The sequence below is a fragment of the Camellia sinensis genome, chromosome 6, assembly GCF_055761805.1.
Source record: "Camellia sinensis isolate YWXY chromosome 6, ASM5576180v1, whole genome shotgun sequence".
Taxonomy (NCBI): domain Eukaryota; kingdom Viridiplantae; phylum Streptophyta; class Magnoliopsida; order Ericales; family Theaceae; genus Camellia; species Camellia sinensis.
Genome location: NC_138966.1, coordinates 173,643,257 through 173,657,628, shown reverse-complemented (window position 1 = coordinate 173,657,628; position 14,372 = coordinate 173,643,257). Strand labels below are relative to the sequence as shown.

At 40.8% G+C, this 14,372-nt stretch overlaps 1 protein-coding gene across 50 annotated transcripts in view; it reads left to right on the top strand.

Moving 5' to 3' along the window:
* LOC145793031 (uncharacterized) overlaps positions 1-13,397 on the top strand; it is a 33,713-nt gene extending 20,316 nt beyond the window's left edge. For 30 of the 50 annotated variants that reach the window (XM_082875378.1, XM_082875401.1, XM_082875393.1 and 27 more), the window contains 2 exons: positions 2,636-3,418; positions 3,507-12,468. In XM_082875378.1, coding sequence (XP_082731504.1) covers positions 2,636-2,883 — 248 coding nt within the window. In that variant the 3' untranslated portion in view covers positions 2,884-3,418; positions 3,507-12,468. Of the gene's footprint in view, positions 1-2,635; positions 12,469-13,069 lie in introns of those variants that run through there. The other 20 variants (XM_082875394.1, XM_082875397.1, XM_082875384.1 and 17 more) reach the window with 7 other exon arrangements.
* The last annotated feature ends 975 nt before the right edge of the window (positions 13,398-14,372 follow it).

The window sequence follows — 14,372 nt, the reverse complement described above, 5'->3', positions numbered from 1 at the left end:
TTGAGATCAAATAGTTCAAAATTGAAAATTTATTTTTTAGATTTATTTAATTTTCACGTGAATTATTTCTTTTGCAATAAATTATATTCAATTAGTATTGCACCAAAGCTAATTTAATGTTTTTTTATGCATATACGTTGGCCCCTCTTGGATAAAAATCATAGTTCCACCCCCCGATGTTAGGTATAAATCCTTATAATTATGTTACCAAAAGATGCACCGCAAGAAAAATCTTGGTAACAGATTATTGTAGTTATGTAATGAACTAGGAAAAGGCAATGCGCACATTTTTTGAGTGCATATTATGTGCGCTGTTTTTTGACCGCACTGTCAAACTGATACTGAGTTGGAGAACACCGACAGAATAGATTAAGCTCGAATGACCTGTCACAGAGATAAGAGATTCCGGCGGTGGTTCGTCCACCTGGGGGCACTCCGACGATCAAGTCAGTTATCTCTCAAAGATAGCAATAGTGCTTAACTCACTATTGAGAATACAAAAAGCGTACCTTAGACCAATGAGGGTGCCTTTCTTTTATAACCAACACTGACCTAATCCCAATAGAAGCCTAACTCCAATGGATTCTGGCTCAATGCTAATCCTTAACTCCCAGTTAGATTGGGATAAACTCTTTAAGAGTCTTATTTTTATCCAAACTGAAATCCTCTCCCAATCTAGGACTCTTGTCCCTTATCCGCTCATCTTGGATTTCGGTATTTTCGCAGATAACCTCGGCCTAGCCGAGATTACCTCGGCATCATGATCAGGACATGTGGCACCTCGGCCGACACTTCGGTGCCACCTCGGCCAACACTTCGGTGCCACCTCGGCTGACACTTTAGTGCCACCTTGGCCACGTGTGTCATTCAAAAATTATGTCCCCACAACTGCCCCCTAGGTTCTATTACCTCGGCATTCTGAAGTGATGGAACTTATATCATTTCTTCCATTTAGCGCATCGGCTAAGCTTGCTTTATCCTTCAATACTGAGGTCATAATTTGTCAGCCCAATATGACCAAGACTTATAGTCCGTTTTCATCAACGCCTTAGATTTGGTTCTAAGTTTCTTAGCCAAGATCGCCCTCCTAGCCGAAGTCCTGCCACATTAAATCAAGAACTTCAAGAGTTTCAACACGCGTATGAGCTGTCACGCACAGTATGTCAACCATTTTTGCCACATGTCTTTCCCCTACTGAATCGTACCTGACATGCGCCATTAAGTCGCATCACGTCTGCATGTGCCGTCTGACAAGCACGTCATCCTAGGCGCACTAATTGCCATTTTGCCGTCATTCTTTGTGTTTGATCAAAATCATCTCTCTGTCTCTCTCTCTCTCTCCATCTTTTCACTTCACACTTTCTGATCTCTCTACTCTCTCAAATTCGCCATTGTTTCAAGGTTTCAAGCTCTGCAACCACTTCCATTCTTCCCCTCCGACGAAACTTTTGCTGATCTTTTTTGATTGCTGCCATCATCTGACTCCGGCGTACTCAACACCGGCTTCACTCTTCTGGTAAGCCACTGCTTCCCTTCGTTTCAATTTCTTGTTTTTTCTCAAACTGTTACGTTCGCGTACTGCTACTGCAACTTCATTCACGTTCTTGAATCTTCATTTATGTTGTAAATTTTCCCTTGCTTGCAATTTGTTTCTGGATATATATACATTTTCACACGCTTGTTCATTCTGGCCACTGTTTTTGGCCTTGCACACCTGCACAAACTTTACTCAGTGTTGATTTCTTATTTGTCTTCATGAGTCTGAATCATGTTCTTGTCTCTGTTTTCTGCATCTTTTTTTCAAATTCTTGCCTTTAATCCTCCCGTTTTAGCAACTCTAGGATTAAGATTTGCTTTAGAACTTCAAACTCTAGGAAAAATTGAAACAAACTTCACCTAGATCCTCAAAAACTCTCACCCCAACATTCGTCTAGGTTTTGCCGAGGTCCCTCAAACCTTCACAAAACACTTTATTCTGAAATCCAACACCTTCTCTCTAACCCGACGTCATGGGTATGTGGAGGTGGAGAGTAGACACCCCGACTAGGCTAGAATACTTTAGGCAGGAGTTTGTCATCCCTGCCGACGTTTACCTCAGTTTGGTTGGGGAGGAGGACTCTATTATGCCTAAAGGTGACTCCATGCCCTTCCCAGTGGTGGCCTTTATAGAGTGTGGACTTAGGTTCCCTCTTGACATCCTTTTCCGAGAAGTCCTTCACTATTACAAATTGAACCCAATACAGCTTGCCATTAACTCTTACCGAGTTATCAATGGTATAATTGCCTTAGCCAAAAAAGAGAGCGCTGGGGTTACTCTTGCCGACATCCAGTACTGCTACACCATGTGTGGCCTTAAGTTAGAAAAAGGTTACATCTACTATCTTAAGCCGAGGTCGACGCAATACAACTTCATCGCCGACCTCCCTGATCCCAACAAGGGCGCCGAGGATGATTATTTCATCGTCTCGGGCAACTGGAAATTCTCACTAGATGAGGACCTTCACCTCTATCCCCTAAGCCGAACAATTTTCAGAGCGAGAGATGGTAAGAGCCATGTGTCATCTTTACTTGCTTTCAAGTCCTCTTAATTCCGATATTTTTGTATGCTCTAACGTCTGTTTGTTTTATTTTGCAGTTCTTCCTCAGCCACCAAAGAACTTCCGAAAAAATTTCTTCCCAAGCAAGGACTTCAAAAAGCTACTGAACTTGCCAATCAATCAGCGCAAGGCTCCTCTATTCTTGAATTTTATCCCAACTTACAAATCTGTACTTCCCGACGTCCTAAGAAAAAACAAGTCTCCTCCTTCAGCAAATCATCAAGGCCTGACCAAGGATCAACATCTGATCCAGCAGAGCAGTCATCAACGTCAGATCCACAACTAATCCCACATTCTCAATGCAAACGCCGATGTAGAATTGTAGCTGCCGCCGAGATGGGTCGTAAGAAGGCTGTAACAGACGACTTTCTAGCCGACATCCCCAACACTGTTACTGCACAACCTTCACCATCCCAATTTTAGCCAAAGCCAAAGCCCAAAAGGCTGAAGAAAGCCCAACCTAAGGCAACGGTAACTCAGATCGACTCTGAGAACACCTTGCCGATCTCCAAGATTGCTGAGGCAGAAAAAAGTGTCTTTGTCGCCGAAAAGAGGCCCGCCGAGGTTGCTCCCTCTGAGTCAACGCAGTCAAAGAGGCCAAGGTCTGAATCCGCGACAACCTCGGGGTCTATGAAATTCGATGTCCCCTGGGACCCTCTAATCACCATCGAGGACAAGCCGGTCAGAGTCGGCGACAGCACGACTGACATCAAAGTCGGCGTTGCCTCTCTACTGCCTTGCTCCTTCCTAAGGACCTCGACCGTAACGCCAAGATTAGCGAATATGAAAACTTCACTCTAATATTGCAGCACTCCGTTCAAGTAAGTCCCCAACACGTGGTACTTTTTATTCCTTGTTCTTCCATACCTAGAGAATTTTACTAACTTTTGTTTTGTCCATTTCTTCTAGGCGATCCAGCACGCCCACTTCTTCTCGATGCAGGCTTTTGATATTAGATAGGAGTTGGTCAACAAGACCAAGGAGGCTGCTGGCTTGCTGAAGATCGTTAATAAGGCTGAGGCTAAGATGAAGACTTTAATAGATTAGACCAAGGCATCCAAAAAAGCTCAGGACGAGGCCGATGAGAGGGCAGGGGCTGCTGAGGCCATTGCCAAAGTCCTCGAAGCCGAAAAGAAAGAGGCCGAGGTAAAGACCGCCAAAGCCCAGGCCGAGCTCATTGTTGTCCTGGCCACAAAGGACGCCGAGATCAAAGCGGCGGATGAGAAGGTGTATGCCGAAGGAGCAGCTGACGTCAAGGAAGATTACAAGAAACAAGTGAAGTAGGCATGCAACAAAGGTTTCACCCTTGGTTGGATGGCTGCTCTGAAGGAGTTGGTTGTCCTCGAGGACTCGCCCCTCAAGAATGCCAACAACCTTGTCCTGCCATTCCCCCTACTCCAAGCCAATCCGAGGACAAGGCTGAGTTCGAAGAGAAAGCTGAGGCTGAGAAGACGGAAGAAGTTATTGGGGCCAAGTCCCCAACTCTGAATGAGCAAGTCTTGGACTTGACTCAGGACGAGGTCTCAAAAGATGCCACCCTCGAGAAGACAACATCTGACACGCCTATCGCAGAGAGAAGCATCGACCAGACTCTCCAAGAGATCGATGCCGAGCTCGCGGCTGAGAAGTCTGCCGAGAAGAGCTCACAGTTGTCTTCTAAGGCTGAGACACAACCAACTGTTGGCACCGAATAGTCCATTTTGATGCTTTTCTTTATTTCTTGTGCCTTATACTTTTTTCTTTCTTTTGAAACAATGCTAGCTTTATTTGGTCGATGTGCCTCTTTGTAATTTGAACAATTTACTCTTCAATGTTAGGCTGAAGTGCTTTCTTTCCTTATCTAAATGCACTCTCAAATTTCTTCTTTCAATGTGATTACATGTTTTCAACGTACGCCTTAACTGTGTAATCTTCTTGGTGTGGAATACTTCAGTTATACCCACTAACAGTTTATCTTGGCTTTAGCCGAATACTTGAAAATATTTTTTATAATATTTTCATAAGTGTTATTTACAACTTGCCACTTCACTCTTTATGTATCAGGACCTCTGTCTTCTATTATTTCAACATAACCACGGGTTAACTTTAACTTGTAAATTTTTCTTAAAATTTCAACAAGTGTTAAACCAATCTCCTTAGCTGGTAAATTCCAACTCCCAAGCATCATTCTCTAGCCTTCTGCCCCCTAATGTGAACTTAAGTTCCACTTGGGTTCTTATTAAGCATGTGGCTTTGACTTTTGTCGCCGATGTCAGATTCAAACAAAGACTGGCCGAGGTTACCAACCTTGGTCTCTTTGTTACTCTGACTGACATGTACTTAGTTCCAATCTTTGTTTGACTCTGCCGATATGATAAGTCCAGGTTAATCCAACTTAGTTCAACTCTATTATATGCAAGTATAATTTAACTCTGCCATATAATAAGTCTAAGTTTATTCATCATGTTTCACTCAGAAATATCGCCAACTTAGTTCAACTCTATTATATATAAGTATAATTCAACTCTGCCGGCCTCGTTTGGGAACAAGCTTTTTTAGTAACTTTTTGACTTTTTAGCTAAAATGTAATGTAAAAAAAAAACTAGTATGTTTGGGAAGACTTTTTAGCTTTTTACGAAAAGATGTGCAAAAAGTAGAGAGAAAAGAGAATCTTTGACTTTTGGGTATGAATTGTTGGCTTTTTGATTTTTTTAGTAACTTTTTGACTTTTTTGCTAAAAAAGTAACTTGCCAAACAAGGCTAGTATTCGTCATGTTTCAATCAAAAATATCGCCAACTTAGTTCAACTCTATTATATGCAAGTATAATTCAACTCTGTCATATAATAAGTCTAAGTTATTCGTCATGTTTCAATTAGAAACATCGCCAACTTAGTTCAACTCTATCATATGCAAGTATAATTCAACTCTGCCATATAATAAATCTAAGTTATTCGTCATGTTTCAATCAGAAATATCACCAAGTGTCTGGTTAGTCATTCTACACAAGTTAAAAAATCAGGCTAAAACTTTATTATTACTTTGGCTAATAACAAAAACTTAAAAAATAAGAAAATCTAATAATAGAAAAAACTTCAGATTGCAAGTATTTTAGGGTCTTGGCAACTTTTTGCCTTCACTGTCTTCAAGCTGATATGCCCCATTGCCCAGGACTGAGATGATTTTATAGGGTCCCTCTCAATTTGGGCCAAGCTTGCCCTCTCTGGGATCCTTCTTGTTATCGATGACCTTTCTCAAGACGAGGTCACCAACTTGGAACTCTCGTGGGTTGACTTTCTTATTATAAGCCTTGGCAAGCTGTTGCTGGTATGCTCCCAGCTGAATTGCTGCTTTCTTCCTTCTTTCTTCTAGTAGATTCAAATCTCGGGCTAAGAATGCCTTATTGGTCCCATTTTCTAATTCCTGAGTTCTGATCCCCGGGATGCCGACTTCTAGTGGGATAACTACTTCAGTGCCATAAGCCATGGCAAATGGGGACTCCCCAGTTGAGCTTCTCAGCGTAGTCCGATATGCCCAAAGTACATTGGGCAACTCTTCCACTCACTTTTCCTTTACTGCTTCCAGTCTCTTCTTGATCCCGTCCAAGATAACCTTATTGGAGGTTTCTGCTTGACCATTACTCTGAGGAAAGCTTGGAGTAGAGTAATAGTTCTTGATTTTGTACTTTGCACAGAAGCTCTTGATTAGCTTACTGTCAAACTGTGTACCATTGTCAGCTATTATTGCTCTTGGGATCCCAAACCTGTTGATGATGTTCTTCTATATGAAGTTCTTCACATCAACGTCCCAAATTTTTGCAAGGGGTTCAGCTTCTGCCTACTTGGTGAAGTAGTTTGTTGCCACCAGCAGGTACTTCCTTTGTCCGGTTGTTTGAGGCCGTTGTCCAACAAGATCCATGTCCCATTGGGCAAATGGCTAAGGGCTGGATACTGGGTTCAAGTCCGCTGTGGGTTGATGTATCAAAGGTGCAAACCTCTGGCACTTCTCACACTTCTTGACATAGGCTTCAGCATCTTTCTACATGTAGGGCCACCAGTACCCTTAAGTAATGGCCCTATGAGCAAGTGACCTGCCCCCAACGTGACTTCCACATACTCCTTCATGTATCTCATACAAAAAGTCTTCAACCTGTGAAGGATGCACACACCTCAAAAGGGGTCCAGTAAAAGATCTTTTGTAGAGATGTCCTCTGCTATCAAATTGAACCTTGTCGACTTCAGCCTGATCTTGTGCGCCTCTTTATGATCATCTGGCAGTTTTCCATCTCTAAGGAGTACCATTATCGCGTCCATCCAACTTGGTCCCATCTTCACACACATTGCTTCATGCTCTGTGCTCAGTGGTTCTATACTTGGACTTGACAAGTAGTCAACCATTATCATTCGTGCCTCTCTAGGTTTCATTGCACTAGCTAGGTTGGCCAGAGCATCAGCATGGCTGTTGTCATCTCGGCTAACCTGCTGTAGTCGGCAATTCTGGAATAAGGCTATCAATCTGTCCACCTCCTTCACATAGGCCGACATCTTTTCATCTCGGGCTGCGTATTCGCCTGTTGCCTGGTTGATTATAAGCTGGGAGTCACAGAAGACTATTACCTCATCAGCTTCCATTGCTACTGCTAGCTTTAATCCTACGATCAGTGCTTCATACCCTGCTTCATTGTTTGAGGCCTTAAACCCCAAACGAAGACATGAGAATATATGGCCAATGACGGACAGAAAGAGAAGGTTGGGGACGACATTCCTACTAGGAGTGGGAAACATATTGACCCTAACGCAAAGGAGGATAATTGCAACGAGGAAACTCGGGATCAGAATCCCAGAGAGAAAGACGACGGCCAGGAGGGCCACGTACCAAAGAAATCAGACCAGAGCGGGTATTGTAACAAGGACGACCTCCAGGTATGGAAAGATAGATGTCTACGAAGGGATGACGAGATGAAGGGAATGACGAACAAATTGGCGGACCGGCAAACAGTCGTCAATTTTATGATACAGAACAACGTCATACAGCCACTGTTCCCGTTACAAGATATGCCGATTCCAGCGGCCAAGAAAGATGCCCGAAAAGGGGAGTAGAAAATAGTTCCTTCAGTCCCTCAGCACGACAGGACCAATGGACATTCTCACTGGCCTTCACGGGAGGTCGGGCATGGAGAATCAACGAGAAGAGAATCCCAGAAGACACGTCGAACTAAAGAAGCCTGCACTAAAGAACATCGGGATGTTTAGGGGAAGGAACTCTGTTTCGACACGACCAGTGGAGGGAGGTCCAAAATGACTCATAATGACACTGGAAGTAGCGCACCAAAGAGGCTAAAATCTGGAGATAGCCGAGCTCTTGGACGGACCAAGGCGGATCTGAGGGATTACCTCCAAAGGAAGCGACAAGATGCCGAGGTCACTTTTACGGTCAAGCCGAGAACATAATTTTCGATAGAATTGGATAAATTCGAAACCCCGAAAAGGTTTCACATGTCGAGATTCCAGCTATACGACGGTAAGTCGGACCCGAACTTTCACGTCGGCTTGTACTTGAACTCAATGGCATTATACACAGGGAACGAGCCGTTGCTCTGCAAGGTGTTCCCCTCATCCTTTGGGAAAATTGCATCAGACTGGTTTCACAAGTTGCCGAAAGGAACTGTGAAAACCTGGAAGGGACTGGTTGAGATGCTTGTGGCCAGGTTTGTGACAAACAAACTGCAGCTGTTAAGGGTGGACTCCCTGATGGCTCTGAGAATCAGTGAGGATGAAAGCCTTAGGGCCTATGCCAAAAGGTATTATGAGGTGTTCAACCAAATACTAGGGTGTAACCAAGAGGTTGCTGTCGTATCTTTTAAGAATGGCCTAAACAATGATTGTTTATTCCGAAAATCATTGGCAAAGACACTGCCAAAAAGTATGGAGAGCTTATGGCCAGAATTGAGAAGTACACGAGAGCCGAGGAAGACACGCCGGGGACAAAGGCGTCGAAACAGGAGAAGAAGAATGGCTCGCCGAAGCGAGGCCGAGGTAACTCTGGATACAGCAAGCAAGAGACAGGATTAAGGGCTACATAGGCAGTCACAACCGTATTTCGAATCCCGGTTTACAAAGTCTTGGAGAAAATTCGAAATCAGCTCTATTACATAGCACTAGCAAAGGTGTCGGACAAATTTATGGGAAGAAGCCTTGGCAAGCACTGTGCTTACCACAATGAAGCTGGACATTTGACTTAGGGGTGCAGAGCCCTGAAGGCACATCTGGAAGACCTGGTAAGACAAGACCATGTAAGAGACCTAGTAGACGAGGCTAGGACAAGGGAAGAGCAAGCAAGACTACCTCAGGCACCGACAGCACCGCTTCTCCCAACACCACAACCGCAGGCAGGCGGACCTCGAGTGATCAATATGATTCACTCGAAAGTCAATGAGAACAAAATACGTGGGGAGACTTAGAAAGTAAAGCACTTGCAACATGTGTACCAGGTTCGGCAGAAAAGACCTAGGGCAAACGAGTGCCAGGGACCAGTGGTGTCCTTCACTGAAAACGACCTAGAGATGGTGCAGCATCCACACAACGATGCTTTGGTAATATTCCTCCAGATTGAAGAGTGCCAAGTGAAGCGCATCTTAGTTGACTAGGGTAGCTCTTGTGACATCATGTATGTCAGGTGTTACAAGGAGCTTGGCTGTCACCAAGATGATCTGGAGCAGTCCAATGGCCCAATGGTTGGGTTCAATGGAACGCCAACATGGCCCCTGGGAGCGGTAAGCTTGGAGGTACAGGCTGGCACCAAGAAGATAAAGACAGAGTTCACCATAATCGACACCCTCTCCCCTTACAATGCTATCTTGGGAAGGCCATGGCTGCATGTAATGGGGGTTATTCCCTTAATATTGCACCAGTTATTGCGGTTCCCAACAGCGCATGGAATAGAGGAGGTCAGAGGGGATCCGGTGTAGGCAAAGAATTGCTCCATGACAGCAATGAAATCTACTTACAACATACGGGAAGCAAAAATAGTAGAGATCGAGGACAAGGACGTGAAAGTCCTGGAGGACGTCGGCAAAGAGCCAGCCGAGAAGAGTGAGGAAGCCCTAAAGAAAATCCTTGTCTAGTAAGGGGACAGAGAGCGCTTCTTCCTTCTCGGCTCGAGCCTGGCTGAGGGAGAGGAAAAAGAGCTAGAGGCGTTTTTGAGAGCAAACATTGAGGTATTCGCCTAGACGCCGTACGAGATGCCTGGCATTAACCTGGAGGTCACTTGCCATAGACTGAATGTGGACAGGTCGGCCAAACCTGTCATCCAGCGAGCGATGAGGCCTACGTTGATGCACATCGAGGCAGTAGAAGAGGAAGTAGGTAAACTTCTAGAGGCCAGAGCCATTCGAGAGGTAAACTGCCCGACATGGTTATCAAACACGGTCGTTGTAAAGAAAAAGAATGGGAGGTGGAGGATCTGTGTGGACTTCACCAGCCTGAACAAGGCTTGTCCCAAAGACAGTTTCCCACTACCCAAAATTGACCAATTGGTAGATGCCACTTCAGGGCAGGGAAGGATGAGCTTCTTGGATGCTTACAGGGGGTACTATCAGATAGCTATGTACTCTCCAGATGAGAATACTGCGTTTATCACCCTAAAAGGGCTGTATTGCTATAGAGTGATGCCTTTTGAGTTGAAAAATATAAGAGTAACTTACTAGAGATTGATAACCAAGATGTTCAGACATCTAATTGGCAGAACAGTAGAGGTATACATAGATGACATGGTCGTGAAAACCAAGGAACCTGAGGATCATCTGGAAGACTTAAAGGCAGTTTTTGACATTTTTAGAAAATATCGGCTTCGACTCAATGCATCAAAGTGTGCATTTGGAGTTGGGTCTGGTAAGTTCTTAGGATATTTGGTTACCAGAAAGGGCATTAAGGCTAGCTCAGATCAGATTAAGGCCATCTTAGAATTGAAGAGCCCTACATCAGCAAAGCAAGTACAGATGTTGACTGGAAGGGCTGCAGCCCTGAATAGATTCATAAGTAGAAGCTCAGACAAGTATAAACCTTTCTTCAGCTTAGTGAAGAAAGCCACAGACTTCTTATGGACAGAAGAGTGCGAAGTCGCCTTGGCCGACTTGAAGAAGTATTTGACCTCAGCTCCAGTTCTTTCAAATCCAGTACCTAGAGAGGAGCTGTTCTTATACTTGGCAGTTTCAGAGCATGCAGTGAGTGCAGTAATAGTCAGAGAAGAAAAGGGAGAGCAAATGGCAGTTTACTACGTGAGTAAAATCCTGGCAGATGTAGAGACTAGATGCCTATCCTTGGAGAAGTTAACACTGGCTTTAGTAATGGCTTCCAAGAAGCTGAATCATTACTTTCAAACCCACAAAATTGTGTGTGATGTTTTCAGACCACACTGCCAAACTAGTGCTCAGCTGGAGAACACCGGAAGAATAGATTAAGCCCGAACAACCTGTCACAGAGAGAAGAGATTTCGGCAGTGGTTCGTCCACCCGGGGGCACTCCGATGATCAAGTCAGTTATCTCTCAAAGATAGCAAAAGGGCTTAACTCACTATTCAGAATACAAAAAGCGTACCTTAGACCTATGAGAGTGCCTTTCTTTTATAGCCAACACTGACCTAATCCCAATAGAAGCCTAACTCTAATGGATTCTGACTCAATGCTAATTCTTGACTCCCAGTTAGATTAGGATAAACTCTCTAAGGGTCTTATTTTTATCCAAACTGAAGTCCTTTCCCAATCTAGGACTCTTGTCCCTTATCCGCTTATCCTGAATTCTGGTATTTTCGCAGATAACCTTGGCCTAGCCGAGATTACCTCGGCATCATGATCAGGACACGTAGCACCTCAGTTGACACTTCGGTGCCACCTCTGTTACGTGTTGTCATTCAAAAATTATGTTTCCACACATATGATATGCACCTTATGCAAAAATATAATTTTTATCACAAAGCGTATAATTTTTATCATAAAAAGTATAATTTTAGTTATACATAACTTTTAGGTACATATTATAAGTTCACCATTCATAACGTTCATCACAAAAATCGTAATTTTCATCGCAAAGAATTCATAACTTTTATCACAAAAATTATAACTTTTCTTACAATGTACACATTGTAACATTTCCTAATGAGTTGTTATGTTTATGTTATAAATATTATCATGAGAAATTTTTTATTAATTATTGTGATTTTATAATTAATTATTATGCTATATTTTTTAAAGGACATAGGGTTTGTACTTTTTACATTGTATATTATAGTTTTGCTCATTGTTTTCTAAAATAAAATATTTTTCTATTTCATTCATTAGTATAAAACAATTTCAAAATTTTACATATGCAGTGTGATATTTAATTCATTATCATTTACATTTTTTTAGTAGTGAATCATTGAAATTTAAAATTTTAGAATAATGTTGCATTATTTATTTACTTAATTTTATTAGTGATTTGTTAATTTTAGTCATTTAAATAGAACTTAACCCAATTCTTTAGGCTTGTCTAACGTGTTACGTAATGTTATAATCTTGATTCCCTGTGGGCAACAGTAACTAAATGGACCGCATTGATAAAAATGTTACCAAATTAAAATTTAAGGGCCAAAATTAAAATAGATTAAAACGTGAAAGGTATAATTTGTTCTTTCATTCAACAAAAAAATTTCCGTGGTGGAATTATTGACACTCATGTTTAGGAAAATTATGTCAATCGTCTTTGTACTTTAGTTTTTATATTATTTTGATTTTTATAATTTTAATTATTTTGCTTTTGATGCTTAATTTATGACTTTATTTAAATTTAAAGTATCTCCAACGGTTCATCAAATTTTTCACTATATCTTAGTAAAAAAAAGACCATTTTCTCAATTTGATACAGATTGCTCCAATGGTTGTCATCAAAGCAGGGGTCGACCGGCCGGTCGACCGGTTAGTGTATTTTTTTTTTATCTCTTTGAACCTTTTGATCTGTTTGAACCAAAATATTTTCAAGGGAACCGGTCCACCGGTTGGTCAACCAACTAGTTCACCGGTTGGTCTCCTCCAACGGTAACGCACAGTGAAATGGTGAAATCCGGAGCATATTCTCATTTTGGTAAAATTTTTGGTGAATTCTCGATTTGATATTAATTTGGTGAAACCGTCAGAATACCAAAAAGTCACTTTTTATCAAAATTTAAATCTGGTGCCAAATTTAATGAAGCGTTGGAGATGGTCTTAGTCAAATTAATTACAATTATTAATACTTTTTTTAAAAATATGCACACAAACGATATGTGTTATATTTTTAGATGCAAAATGCAAAATTTATTTAACTCGATAGGTTAACCTCAATCAACTCGGTAATAATTAGATTAAAAATCAAAATTTAAAATTAAAAATTAAAATTAAACCAATTAAAAATATAACAATCAAAATTATACAAATAATAAAATGTAAAAAATACTAATAACTTACCCCTCATTTTTTTGTAGCGGAGAGATAAACGTACAGGTTGGAAAAAGTGCAGGTCGGCCTTTGGCATAGGCGCCAAAATTGTTAGCATAGCCGCTACCATCGCACACTGTGCCATTATGTGACCAATGGTTTATTTTCAATAAAATAAATAAATAAGTAGAATCTATCTCATTTGAAAATTTATTTTCAATTTTGAGATTGATTTTTGTGTTCCTTTTTTTTTTTTCTTCTTATATGACTTTCATTTCACCTGAAATTTGACATTGTGTTGACATTTTGCCAAATAAGATTTTCAACAATGTTATAATGATTATATTTTCGTATTATAATTTGTTTATGATATAATGTTTGAGTAATGGAAATTCATTCAATTAATTTAATACGATAGTGATGATGATGATGAGAGCAGCATTTAGCGGCATGCTATATGAGCTGCTAAAGCTAAAATATAACTATAGTTTCAAAAAAATGCAACTCTAATGGTATGTTATAACCCTTGCCAAAAAATAACTTTGCTATATATTATGTCAAATTTGGTACAAATTTTACCTATAGCCAAAAGTGTAAACACAACAACATTGTTCAAAAATATTGTTCATCTTCTTCCTATTCTCTCTCTCAATCAAAATTTCAAAATATTCAAGAACTCAACTAACAGAATTTTGCAAGCCCAGTTATTCGAGAGGTCGTCCAACCAATCGTTCGGTTGTCCTAAAAAAATGTTGGCCTAGGCTAAAAAATAGCAACTCAACCGTTGGAGTAACATTACTGTCTTATAACTTTTACATTGTTCATTATTAAATACTTTAATTATTGATTTTAGCTCTTCACCATTGGAATTGCTCTACTACATTATATGGTATATAAGATTTGACCATATTTTATGTAGGTGAAGTGTGATGATATTGAAGAGTGGCATTTTTGTCATTGTCTTGTGACTTCCAATGAACACTATAAAAAAATTAACAATTATTAAAAAAATTATTTTTATAAATATTTTGTTTTAAAATGAGAAGTTTTTACATTAAGCCATATTATTTTATATAAAAATTTTGTATAAAGTTTTTGATTAGATATTATTATTTGTCATAAAATGTAAAATATAAAATATAAAATGATGTCATTGTTTGTCATCAAACTAATAGTACACAAGAACTCTCAATTCATTTGGGCAAAATATCACCAAACGAATAGTTATACCAGTCAGTCAGAATATCCGTGGGCAAAATGTCTGGAAGTGGAGACACTTGCGCAGCAGGATATGCTTTGCGGCAAAATGGGTTCATTTTTTAGGTTTATTTTGATTATTTGGGTTGTTCA